At 40.6% G+C, this 13607-nt stretch overlaps 1 protein-coding gene across 2 annotated transcripts in view; it reads right to left on the reverse strand.

The window, feature by feature from the left end:
• Positions 1-481: 481 nt before the first annotated feature.
• The window catches only part of SPATS2 (spermatogenesis associated serine rich 2), a 53632-nt gene continuing 40506 nt past the window's right edge, over positions 482-13607 (reverse strand). For both annotated transcript variants that reach the window (XM_072135112.1, XM_072135113.1), the window contains 7 exons: positions 12301-12498; positions 10344-10479; positions 7731-7789; positions 6497-6606; positions 5084-5186; positions 3572-3765; positions 482-2811 (listed from right to left, as the gene is read on the reverse strand). In XM_072135112.1, coding sequence (XP_071991213.1) covers positions 2512-2811; positions 3572-3765; positions 5084-5186; positions 6497-6606; positions 7731-7789; positions 10344-10479; positions 12301-12498 — 1100 coding nt within the window. In that variant the 3' untranslated portion in view covers positions 482-2511. The remainder of the gene's footprint in view (positions 2812-3571; positions 3766-5083; positions 5187-6496; positions 6607-7730; positions 7790-10343; positions 10480-12300; positions 12499-13607) is intronic.

Below are 13607 nucleotides of genomic sequence, written 5' to 3' on the forward strand. Positions count from 1 at the left end.
TAGTTGTACCTTTCTTGAGCCGAGCATTGGTCTCGATATTGAGCACCTATCCTAACCTATGACAAATTTGTACATTTAAAATGAGGCACCAGGATGCTTCATAAAACAACTAGTGTGTGCATGGGGGACCTCTCTTACAAGGGTTCACCAAAGCCCTCACATTAACCCCTAGTATATCAATGAAGGTGACCAGCATTTGCAGCGTTATTTAACCAGACACATTTGTTTGTGGCAAAACCAGGCAGCGCGTGCACTGGGGTCCCATTATTTGGCAATTGGGTGCTGGTTATCAGAACTTTATTATCAGATAATTGTCAAGCCCTAAAAACCATAATAAGCTCATCAACCTTCATGTATCGACACTACAATCTCAGGAACTTCTACATATGTCCATTGGTACAAGCCATTTGTCATGAAGTGTATTCATTATTGTATAGTGTATATTGTATAGTTGCTCTATTATCCAGGAAATAAAACATACTTAAATGGCAAGTGTCTACATGACAAGGTTTGTTTAATATAATCCTTACATACAATATGCTGTCGCTCTCCTTCTTAAGAGGTTTCACTAAGGCAAATGATATTTGAGAATCAATGGTAACACTTGTATAGTGCACAAGGCCAGGACCCTGGGTCAAGTCTTAGCACTGGCCTACTATTGGGTACATTTGGCAATGTCGTATAAATGTAACTACTTGTGCTCCACATATATGCATCTTATTTTTCATACATATCCGAAAACAAGGACCTCACTTGCAAGTTGGACTACAACCACTGATGTCTTATGCAAGTGGAAGGTCACTAGACTGTTGACACCAAGAGGGTCAATGAATACAGACATATACAAATCAAAGGTCATACTCTGCTGCAGAGGGCTGTGACCACCTTATACCCAACCAATAATCAGCAAGTTTAAAACTATCCCTTTTATTGACCTCCTTGTTGCAAAGAAACTATTTTTATTCCAGAAGTGAATGTCCCATGCATATCTTTACATTTTAGCAATAGGCTACTCACTCAAATATTCCTTCTATATTTATGTACTATTTCAGTATAATTGAATTGTGAGATTAAATTCTGCATAGCATTTTATGTAACTAGCAAGATATGATTCACGGTACAGAGTACATTGAACTAGCACTGCAGGATTGTTATTATTAAACAGACGTCAGAGCTCGTCCATGGGATGTTCCATCATAAACTTGTAGACGAAATCCGATAAAGGTCCCTAGACAGGTAGATCAATAGCTTCTGATCAATAGCTGCTACAAAATCCACTTTAATCAACGTCTGACAGATTTCTCCACATACCTGCGCTAGCTCTGTATAACATACTGGGTTTAACATTTCAATATTCTTTAAGTGTTGTTCTAGGAAATGTGACACCAAAGCCCTTGAACTAAAGACGGTAAGAAAATGGTATCCACTACCTATAACATTATCCCCCTTCCCTCTCCCATAAACAAAAAAAAAAAAAAGACACGAATATTGGTGAAAGGTGCATCTTTGGACAAGAGGGGAAAAAAAATAAAAATCAGGAAGGGTGCACTGCCCCAATTCATGGGAAGATAAAAACAAAACTTGCAACCTGCAGCCCAGGGCCACAGCAGGACAGTGCAGTATCACTCTTTGGTCCACAAAATGATACAGCCGGATGAAAGGACCAAGGAAGGAAGTAATAAGACTACAAGATTGGCTCCCACTGGACTCTACTATGCTTCTGGGTTCTGCACAGAGAGGCTTAAAGACTTCCAGTTTTGGGGTGTGAGGAATTACAACATAGAAACGAAGAATAATGGTAGGTGCCACAAATAATAAAAGAGGAGATCAGCATTTGGGGCTTGTAGGAAATGGAGGGAATGTGTATTGTAGCTGACACCAGTACAAAAAACAAGGCACTTTGAAGACAGACATAGGACATGGTATCTAGGAAGGAAAGGAAAGTACTGGTAGAGCTGAAGGAAAACTGCTTGGACAGAAAGATCTAGTAATTCAGAAACCTAGCAATGCCAAACCACTCAGAGGAGTGTACAGAACTGCAGGTCTTACAGGACATTGCATAGATTTCCATTCTATTAAATGGAGCAGTAGGTTAATTTAAGAAGCTGCAGATGCTGGGAGCTTAGGAGCTTTAATATGGCAAAGCTGGCACAATGGCAGTGACAAAAGCTGGCATGAATATGACCAGGTCCTAGCCAGCCCCTGCCTGTGCTCTTCGTTCAGGACGTCTAAAAAAGGGAGTTGGCTTAGGGAAGCAGATACAATGAATTACTTAAAAAAACCCATTGTTACTAAGAAGCAGTGGCTGGAAAATGAATGGGCCCAAAGTGTCCATTAAGAAAAAAGACGAAAAAAAAGGCGTAGATAAAGATGAGATAAACAAGAAAAGTGGCACGAAACAGCTGGCTGTAAACGTTTCTTTTTTGTTAATAAATCTAACAGTTTTCTAAAGTCAAGTTACAGAGTTGAATGTTGAAAGTGCGGACTAAAGGTGTATGTTCTTCTCCCGTCTCAGGAAGCTGATGTAGGGTTCGCTCTCGGTTTACGCTGTGGTAGGGCTTTGTTTTCAGGGTCCAAGACCCCTATTTGGACGGATTCAGGGATGGCAGCAGGTCCATTGCTTCCAGAGGGATGAGTAGATATCCGGTCACTAGGTGGACGTTGCGTTTGTGGATAACCTTGGTTTCGAGGGTACCAGGAACTGTTCCGGTTGCGATTTGCATTATCATATCTTGGATTGTTTGCGTTGTAGTTTTGCCGTGGGCCCTGAGGTCGGTAGCCCTGCCCTGGTCTTTTATTCATTGGATATCCCTAATAAAGTTAAAGGAAGATCAAATTAGTTTTTTTTTTTTTTTTTTTTTTTAAAGTAAATCAAGCTATTAATGCAGAAAGGACTGCAGTAGAATTTTGGCTAAACATATTCGGATGCAATTACCTTTACCAACCATTACAATAATTCTAGATCTGGATGTCCCGCATTCAAAAGGTCTAGGACAAGAGGCACATAGGGGAAACATATTAAATTAGAACCTGTCACCCTTAAAAAACGCACTAAAAGTAAGCTACCTACCATTGTTAAACTAGCAAAGCTAGCAAACACTGCCGCGCCATAGCCTCAGTACGCCGGACTGCTGTGAGCTTGGTTTGGCGTTTTGAGGCGCTGCAGAGTCTGCTAGCTTTATCGGAGGGCTGCAATAAACCTAGCAGTTTATCACTGCTAAAAATAGGGTAGCGCTAGGAGCTGCTTACTTTAGTAAGAAGCTCCTAGTGCGTTTTTTGAGGGTGACAGGTCCTCTTTAAGGCTTGTAGGCCAGTTTTCTGGTGTGCAAGCCTTGAAATAATACCAATCCTTGCACATGGGCAGGAATTGCAATTAATTTACCCATAGAGGGGGCTGTGCCTGGAGGCTGAGTGGGCGTAGAATCGTCCACCAGTGCAGCTGGCTGAAGAATAAATCACGGGGCTCATGTATCCAGTGTAGAGGGAAGGACTGGGTTTAATCATATGCTACTGTACGATACCATAGTCTAACACTATAACAGAAGAAAAGTGATGAGCAGACAAAACCTACCTGTCTAGGTGGTTGGTTCTGCCTGGTTGCATTGTGACTGGCAGCAGAGTCACCTGTGGGTGCAGGCTTACGGTTGCTAGAAGTAAGGCTGGGAGTAGAAGACAGGTCAGGGGTGGATGGAGCAGAGGCATCACTGGGACTGGTTAAAGAGCAACACCGAGAGCGGGCAGAGTAATTGTTCTTTGGATGGGACACTGCAAGGTAAAACATGAAACACCATAAGATCACAGTAGTTTAGAGTATGTCATTACTAAATAGATTACAGACAACACATGTCGTGCTATCTGTAACTGCTAGCAAGCCAGTGTGAATAAAGAAACCTCATGCTGTTAGCTTAAAAGAGCCTGCGGCAGCATAAGCTGTGGGGAGCGGAGACGGATGCTGCCATACCTGCACAGGAATAAAGGGATTGCTTTACATCAGTCACAGGGCAATACTTTACACTGTACTGTGCATGGGACCGGCTGGTAATTACTATTGGAAAAAGCCTTTATGGACATATAGGAACGATCAGGAGGGTCAGTTCAAAATGGGAACTGGTCCTTATACAGTCAACCTGACAGATTATGTCATTTATGTGAAGTCAGAAGTTTACAGCAGCCAATCAGTATAGGGATAATCTATATGTGAAGCAGACATTAAGCTAGGACTCTACGCTTATACACATACATCAGGTCTAATCTGCAATCATATCTGACTATATGGTGTACGGCAAGTCATAGCACAGTTTTACCCCATAGAAATACCAGGTTTTATTCATGTATGTGATCTGCTAATATTGCTGGTGTAAAGACTGCTGCCATTATGCTTGACAAGGGTTGAGATCTACAGTACAGGCATTCCCCGGGTTACATACAAGATAGGGTCCATAGGTTTGTTCTTAAGTTGAATTTGTATGCAAGCTGAAACTGTATATTTTATAATTGTAGATCCAGACAAACATTTTTTTTCCCCAGTGACAATCAGAGTTTCAAAATTGTCAATAAAGTTTAATTACAGACACCTTACAGCTGATCATTGCAGTCTGGGACTATAGTAAAGCATTCAGAGAGCTTCATCAGAAGTCACAGGGGGCAAAGGGGTTTGTCTTCAACTAGGAGTCGTCTGTATGTCAGGTGTCCTTAAATAGGGGACTGCCTGTACTGCAACGTCTGCTATTCCCTGAGGCTGCTATTAGCAATACTAGAGATGTATCCTTGTAGCGCAGTAAATGGGCTATGAGCTTTATTACTAGTGCATAAGCTCACTGCCTGCAGACATTTATCACTTTTATAGTAGCAGAATGCAGGAGTTTTATCACTCGGATAATGGAAACAATTAGGAACCTATAAAGCTGTCAGGGTAACGCAAGCGCCGATAACAAATACTTCTTTTTTGTGTTCATAGTGAACGGCGGTTGGATGAATATTACTGTATGTTCAGATGTATTTACTTCTTGTACTGCAGTGTGCACACACACACCAAGAGGAGGGAGCCAAAAGTATACACAAATTTGTGTCAATAGCGACCAACCTTGTCCAAAGGACTCTACGCTTTTCTTCAGAGTCTCAAGATCGGCTGTAAACTTTGCTGCACGGCCCATCTCCTCGTCATATTTCCTCTCGCTGACAAAATGCTGCGAAACAGAATAAGCAGCATCACTTTACAGCTATAGCATGCTGAAGACATTCCCTGGCACAATTCCCTAGATCAGAGATGCCTATGTGATGTCCAGTCAGCGTTTAACTGGTTTATAACCATTTGTTTACGGATTACAATTTACCAGATACTATATTCATACAGGCAATGGTAACCAGTGACCAATTTAATTACAGTTAAAAAGGGGTTGTAAACATTCAGCAAATAATTGATGTATTTTTTGTAAAGGAAAAGTTCAACAATATATTTTTTTATATCAATTCCTCACTGTTTTCTAGATCTCTGCTTGCTGTCCTTCTATAGAAAGCTTCTATGTTTACTTCCATTGGATAGAAATCTGTCCCTGGTCATGAGCCGTTATATTACATGGCTCTGTGATGTCTATGTAGTGGAAGTAAACACAAAAGCTTCCTCTCTAATGTTAACAAGCAGAGATCTAGAAAACCGTAAGGAATTGATACAGAAAGTATATTGGAAAATTGTATAACTTTTCATTTCAAAAAGAATATAAATTATTTGCTGAAAGCCGGCAACCCCTTTAAATCTTATCTGACTGACTGCACACAAATATGTATATATTAAATACCTTTTCAAAATAATGTGCATCCTCACAAAGGTTGTCCACTTTCAGTAAATTGATATTGTTTGTGTAATGAGAAGTTATACAATTTTCCAATATACTTTCTGTATAAATTACATGCTATTCTCAAGGTCAACGCTTGCTGTCATTTTACAGGAAGCTTCATTGCCGTGATTATTAACCTGTCTCTGGTCACGTGACAGGTTACTAACAGGCGTGTACCTGTGTGACATCACATGACTACGGACCAGTTTATATCCACTGGTCAGCCAGCAGAGATCTAGAAAACCATGAGGATTGGATATAGAAAGTATACAGGAAAATTGTGTAACCTGCCAAAAGCGTGGCTGATGTCACAATCCCTGCGCCGTACCGGTACAAGGAGCTGATGCTAGGGCCGCGATGTTTAAGCCGAGTTGGGGTTTTTCAGCACATTTTTTGTGCTGAAAAACTCTGCTTATACTCCAGTATATATGGTATCATCTTTTAGATCATATAAGGAATCACTGGTATATGACAGATAACACTACTGTGTGCCTGCTTATTCCATGTGTTTATCCAGGTTCACATTCCCTAGAAGCTTTTCAGCCCACCCATTCAGCTTTGTACCTGGTGGATCTAGACATGAGGAACATGTGCCTTTTATAAAAATGCTAGTAAAAATATCTACTAATACAATGCATAAATCCCAGCAGCAAGTGCCCAACCTTGATGTCTGCACGGAGCTCCGACAACTGCTCTTCAGACATGCGCACAGCCACGTCCGTCAGCTTCTTCAGCTCCTCTGCCTTCTTCTGACGACTGGCCAAGATATCCACTAGGCAACAATGGAGAAAGTAATATCATTGCTTAAGCTACCCCCTGTTTCATTTATGGGGTAAGGGGGAACAAGATAAACGCATAATGACACTATAAAATGCTTCAGGTCAGTGGCCTAAGCACGAGGATGGCCGGTGGGTGTGGTGAAGAGATGGGATGTCACTCCTGACATCCTATTAATGGGTGGGATAGGGTGAAACTTTGATTTTCTCCCCGCTGTCTACCTCAATGAGATTCAATTCACAAAGTTTTCCTCATGTTTTTTTGTAATGTTACCCATTTACATCTATTAAAAGTTTGTAAAGTGAAGCCTCTTATATTTTATATTCATTTTATTACTCATGAGTATAAGGTCAAGGTTCAGGCAGGGCAATTCTTCATGGACAGATAGAGATCACACGACACTCCATCTGAGCCCATTTTATGGACAGGAATGTCTGACTGATGAGGTAAAAGACAGGAGAAAGCGGAGCAGAACTATTAATAGATATAGATTGGTAAATTATCTAATACCCTGCCCCCACAATTACATACACACACATACATACATTACAGGACATTAAAACATGAGGTAAAGTGGCTGACCCCTTTAGGATTGGGCTTTAAAAAAAAAAAAGCCTGCTCTGCTTGGACCATGAAGCTATGATATAGAGTGGGGTTTTATTTAATATATATACAGGCAGTCCCCGGGTTACGTACAAGATAGGGTCCGGAGGTTTGTTCTTAAGTTGAATTTGTATGCAAGTCGAAACTGGATATTTTATAATTGTAGATGCAGACAAAAATTTTTTTTGTCCCAGTGACAATTGGAGTTTAAACATTTTTTGCTGCAATGGGAACAAGGATTATCATTAAAGCTTTATTACAGACACTTTACAGCTGGTCATTGCAGTCTAGGACTATAGTAAAGCATTCAGAGATCTTCACTAGAGGTCAGAGGGGTCTGTCTGTAACTATGGGTTGTCTGTAAGTCGGGTGTCCTTAAGTAGGGGACCACCTGTACTTTATTTTTTCATCAGTACTTGGGAAACCCATTCCACACTGCTGTGTAGCGGAGCCTCTTCAGAATATGATAATAGAGCTTGGCCATATGTTCTTTCATGGTTGTAATGTGAGACTTACTTGCTTCTGCTTTCACCTTATCCATTTCGGCTAGTAACGCCACTTCTCGGTCCATGAGGCTGAGAAATAAAAAGGAAAAGTGGCCATCATTACAAAGTTGTTAACCTTAGTCGGCTCGGCACGTGTTAGACCTCACGTGACCCGGAGTATTATGGGATTTCCTTACCCCAATAAAAATCTATGCACAGTCTTGTCTTGGGCTCAGTTTACACCCTGCATGTAGATTCTGTTCGCTCAAAACTTTACTTGCACTAAAGTACTACAGATTCCCTACACACAATGACATCTGCTGTGTACATGTATTTTTCTGTCTGCCTGAAGGAGGTTTGTCCTGCCAGTAGGTGGCAACAAAGCGACGTTACACTTTCTATCTTGTACCAGTCAGCAGGGACATTCACAGATCTACCAGTCATGAGCACAAGTGAAAAACTCAACAAAAATATACCTACCTAGACATTTTGACCACCATATTTTACACACAATATTTATATATTTTTACAACCCAAGAACCAGAAAAACTGTAGCAACAACCTTTAAATTTCTCAATTACCAGTATATTAGTTGCCACCCAGTACATAAGATTTGCGGATGGGTTACAATATCATACTTAAAATTGCATAAGTCAATAGTGCAAATTAAGTATATTGCAAAGTTTAGTATTATTACAGAATTCTGTGTCCTTTTTCCTGTCTTTCTTTTAACCATTTTGTGCAAATAAAAGGGAGATGATGGAACCTGATAAAGTGTCTAATGACTAAAGACTAATCTAGGGGCTGCCTGTAAAATCATTAGGTCCCTTAAGGAATCATTAGGTATGGTAAGAGTTAGCCTTTCCATAAGTCTATGCTTCGTATGCAACTTCAAATACACTACTCACTAAAGGAGAAAGAACAGAAAATGGCACAAAGAAGCGGCTTTACTTAATTTAGCATTTTAAAATTGGCCATTAGGTTTTCTTATTTATTCCAGGAGACCCTCTTAAACTTTATATGTGATACTTTACTATTCACAGATTACAAAACACAAAAAGTTATTTCCTGGTGGAAAGTAAACTATAAAGTTGGCTTTGTCACGCTTTGGTGTAGGTATGTTACTGCATTTAATTTCTTAGTTTAATATAAAATATCACAATCTCCTGTTATTTGTACGAAACACACACACTGCTATTGTATGCATTGTGCGGTAAAGGACAAGCCACCACCCTTACTGGATCAGTAATGCTACAAAATCCGGCCTGAAGTTGGAGAAAGTTCTTCCCTTGATATTTATTGAAGGAGTTTCCAGCTGGCACAAAGCCAAAGCAGCTGAGCGCACTGGAGTTCTCTCCAACATACGGATCTAAGTTTTCCTGGATGACCCAGTGTACACAAGACTGGGGTATAAACAGGTTTGTTGCTGACGTATCTGGCAATGCATAGGAGTCATTTATAGCCAATATACAGGACTTGACAATTGTGAAAAAACTCCAGCAAGTAGCCAAAGCCTTTATGAAGTGGGAAGCAAATGTTACATTGATAATAATGTCTTAATGTACAGCAAAAAAACAAATCAAAACCAAACACAAACAAGAATCAAGGATCCCTGAAGTCTTCAAAACCTTTTGGATATCTGCACATGAAAGATTGATGTATTTGTTCTGCAGAAAAAGTGCAAGTTTTCATGTGTATATGTATAGTTCTGATTTTAATGTGGATTTAAAATGCGTTTTTTTTTGGCCTTTTGCTGTCTAATGTCATTTTCATGCAGTCTCTCTCAACCTCATCGGTGGCATTTAGTAAAGAAGTGCTGAATTGTGTGCATGCGCTTAATTTTATATGTTACATAGGGCATGTCTATTTTATTACATTGTATAGTAACACAGGGAAATGGTTGAAGAAATGCTATGAAGCTGCTACAGTTTCAGCTAGATATGTTACTTGATGAGGCTTGTAATCCAGCCTCATTACAGCACGATAAAACATAATTCTCTGTAAACCAAGAATAATTTGTGCATAGAAATATAGGAGAAATAGCAGAGATTCTCTAGGTCAAAGCCTGCGCATATTTGCTAGTGTGAGGTGGCAATGTTATCACAGGTCATAAAAACCCTCCCTTGCACAATGCAGTCAGTACTGGTGTGGCAGGTTCACGAAACAAAAGTGCTGAAGAATTGGAACAGCCCAAGGCTACGCTTCCTGACAGTCAACATGTGAGAAACGAAACACAGGACTGCGAGAGAGAAATTGGATGTGATCTTGGGAGAGAGCGGTGACTGACAGAATGAAACCGCAAACGCTAGATTAATAGGAAAGTTATGAGCACAGGATCAAAGCAGACTCGTAAAAGAAAACCAGAGCACAACCACAGGAGTTAACTATTAAAAGGGTGTTGTGCCGCTAGTCTCCTTACTGCCCTTTATTATAATAGGTTTCCTATGGATTTCACACGTGGACACGATGATACACACAAATATCATTTGCTTTGACCTCGGAAACACCAATAGCATTGAAGTGGAAAAATATATATTTTTACACTGATAACTAGTGCCTCAAAGACATCTGTGAATCTCCACCCTGGAAACTTAACATTTGCTACACAACATTACATAAAACTGTTATGACACTCAATACTTACCAGCTCTGTAGCTCTGCAAAGGTCTGCTTCATCTTCTTGATAGAACTATCCATTTCTTCCTTCACAACCACGCGGTACCGAGCCAAGGACACGGAGCAGCGCTGCAGGTCCTTCACAGACTTCTCAATATTGGCTCCTGTGAAATCCAACAAGCTAGCATCATACGCAGAGAAGATCCAATATTTATACACAGTAGATCCAGCACATAGTGCTGCTTACATGCAGGGTTTGAAACGGTTGAATATTTATAACATTTCAGCCACCAAGACAATTGGTTAAGTTCTCTTCAGGCTGCCCTGGAACCTCATGTTTGTTATACACCCTGGTAAAACTTTCAGCTTATGTTGAATGTATTGACAGAGCTCCATTTATTGGAAATGCTCTCTAAGTATACAATTGACAAAAGGCTCAGGCGTGATTTGAATAACCCTTGCGTTATAACTATGGAGAACGCCAAAGGAAAAAATGGCTTTTGCGCACAACGGCTAAGAGCAGCAGTCAGACGACCAACTCAATACGTAAATGGGACACAAACTATGTTTGAAGCATAAGCATTTTTAATTGATTTACATTAAAATTACATTACATTAAAAGTCATGTGTCAACAAAAACATAATAATCACAACCATTTGATAAGGTTAGCCAGAATGTCCAAGTATGTGGAATAATGTGAGGAAAATAAACCGCTTGACCAGTCTATGGGATTCATACTGGACAAACAGGGCTGTGAGAAGTAGTTGGGGTTAACCATGGTCTCCACTTTAGTTCTCCAGGTTGCATTGATCCTCTACACTATACCCTGTATAACACTGTAAATCATAACTCCACTATGACAAGGCCAATACCCATCACTTGACCAACTACTAGTCACCCCAAGGATCTCCACCCTTGGCGTGAGTTACTTCAGAGGGCTCAATATGGGGTTAATATTATATAGAGTTATGATCTATGGGAGATACAGGGCATAGTGTAGAGCAGTGATTTTCAACCAATGTGCCGTGGCACACTAGTGTGCCGCGACACATGGTCAGGTGTGCCGCGGGGAAAGTTCCCCAAACTATGGTGCCCCCTGTGTTTTGTTTCCCGGCAATGCGCAGCGATGCGCAGTCACGGCTTTTTACAATGTAGGAGACGTGTACAATAACACATGCGCAAGCTTTGAACCTTGCGCGACAAAATTACGTCACCGAGGCCGGCGCATCATCCTGAGAGCGGAGAGACATTTGCCCGCCGCCAAGGTAATGCCCGCCAATAATGCTGACTATATGAGCTTTTGCCTGAGTATATGAACTGTTGGCAGAATACTCAGCATATGAGCTGGTACTTTTAGTACTCCAGCAGTATACTGCATATAACAATGACAAATGTAAAATGAGAAATTATAGGTTGGAGTACTACAAGTACCAGCTCATATTCTGAGTATATGAGCTGGCACTTATACTCTGGCCTCATGGCCATAGTACTTCTCATTGTACCCCTTTATTTTGCAGTATATGAGCCACATAATAATCATACACACTGAGAACTGTGTGTAGAGGAATCACTGGTGTAGAGGATCAATGCAACTTGAAGCACTAACATGGTAACCGTGGCTCTTTCTTCCCTACAAACCCTTCAACTACTTCTCTCAGCCCTGTTTGCCCAATGTGAAACCAAGAGACTGGTAAGGCCAGTTATTTTCCTCACATTATTCTGCATTCATTTGTTGGACCTTGCGGCTGATTTTATCCTTAACAAATGGTTATGGTTGTTACATTTTGGTTGACAAATGACTTGGGCTTACTTTAATACATATCAATTAATCTGTATGTTTTAAACTCACAATTGTTTTTGCTGGGAATAATTGGTTGCTATGCCCAAGAGGCCACTACAAGTAGGGCTTTATTCTCTCTTCACTAGTTGGACTGCATGTATATTAGATGACAGTGATCAGCATATGACATACGTGTTCCCTTACCAAGCTTCCTAGATCCAGAGGATAAGTGGACATCCTCTGCTATAGATGAAGACATTGACTGAGAACTAGACACGCTTCCAGAGCGAGCTTTGTTGTGCCTATGATCCGAGTGGCCATGTTTCTGGTGCAGATTTTGAGGAAGGTGAGATGTGGTCAGTTTCAGCTCTAGATTTGGACGGCCATTATGTAATGTGGAAGCTGGAAAAGGGAAGGTCAGAGTAAGTTTTGTAGCAACACTGCTACTGCAACATCCAAGTCATTCTTAAATGTAAGCTATACCTTAAAGAGGTTTTTCAACAATTTCCATCAGCTCCATAGAGATTGATTAGCAGAACGGTCACACGCGGCCGTCTGCTCCATTACTCTGATGGAGCCACTAGGGGTTCGACAGAGGTACGTGGGACCCCATCGAACCCCTCGTTTGCATGATCTGTGAGGGTCTCATCACTGAAATCCACAACTATCAGCAAATTAGGCCCTATCCTGTGGATTGTGCCTAACTTGTGTTCGTGGGGAAAACCCCTTCAAAAGCCTTTCCCTAGACCAATATTAATTTTTCTACTATACTACTATACTACTATATTCACCAAGATGCTTGCAATGTACAAAAAAAAGTCTACCATGCCGTTTTTAGGATGAGTATTGGGCCACTCGCAAATAGAGGTTTGGGACCCTTCTCCTGCCGCTGTTAGAAGGAATGTAAAAAAAAAAAAATTAAAAATGTTACTTTTTAAATGGAAATGCTGTGATCCTCTTATCTACGTGTGCTAAATGCATATCCTGCACTCCCATCATCCACTCGCACATAAGAACACCATATATGATATGGGCGGACATTCGTTAGCAAGTCTCATCTATCAGGGTGAGCTGGATTGCTTTTTTTTTCGTTCTATAATTTTCACCTATGGATGAATCTAGATCGCTGCCTGCTTGGCAAACTTTCCATTTTTTTGGATTCTAAAGATCCTGCAGCTCTGTTGGATACTTTGCTGTACACTGACTATGCCATGAATCTCTCTTCATGGAATGCCCCTTTTATATTTAACTTCTTAAAAACGTGGCAGGTAAACAGGCAAGCCACCTACATGCCCCCCTCAAAATGCATAGGCTTTCAAATAAAAAAATTTACTTTTTAAAAGTAAAGTGCTGCCATCCTCTTCTCTTTTAGTATGTTTCTGAAGTCATGTCTGATGAAGTATGAAGTATGATGAAGTGATGAAGTATGTACCGACACCTCTCCATATGTCATGGGTCCCCAGTCTCAGAACGCATTTATAGGACCCAATTGGACCTGTCACTATGCCATA

This window comes from Engystomops pustulosus, chromosome 2, assembly GCF_040894005.1.
Source record: "Engystomops pustulosus chromosome 2, aEngPut4.maternal, whole genome shotgun sequence".
Lineage (NCBI taxonomy): Eukaryota > Metazoa > Chordata > Amphibia > Anura > Leptodactylidae > Engystomops > Engystomops pustulosus.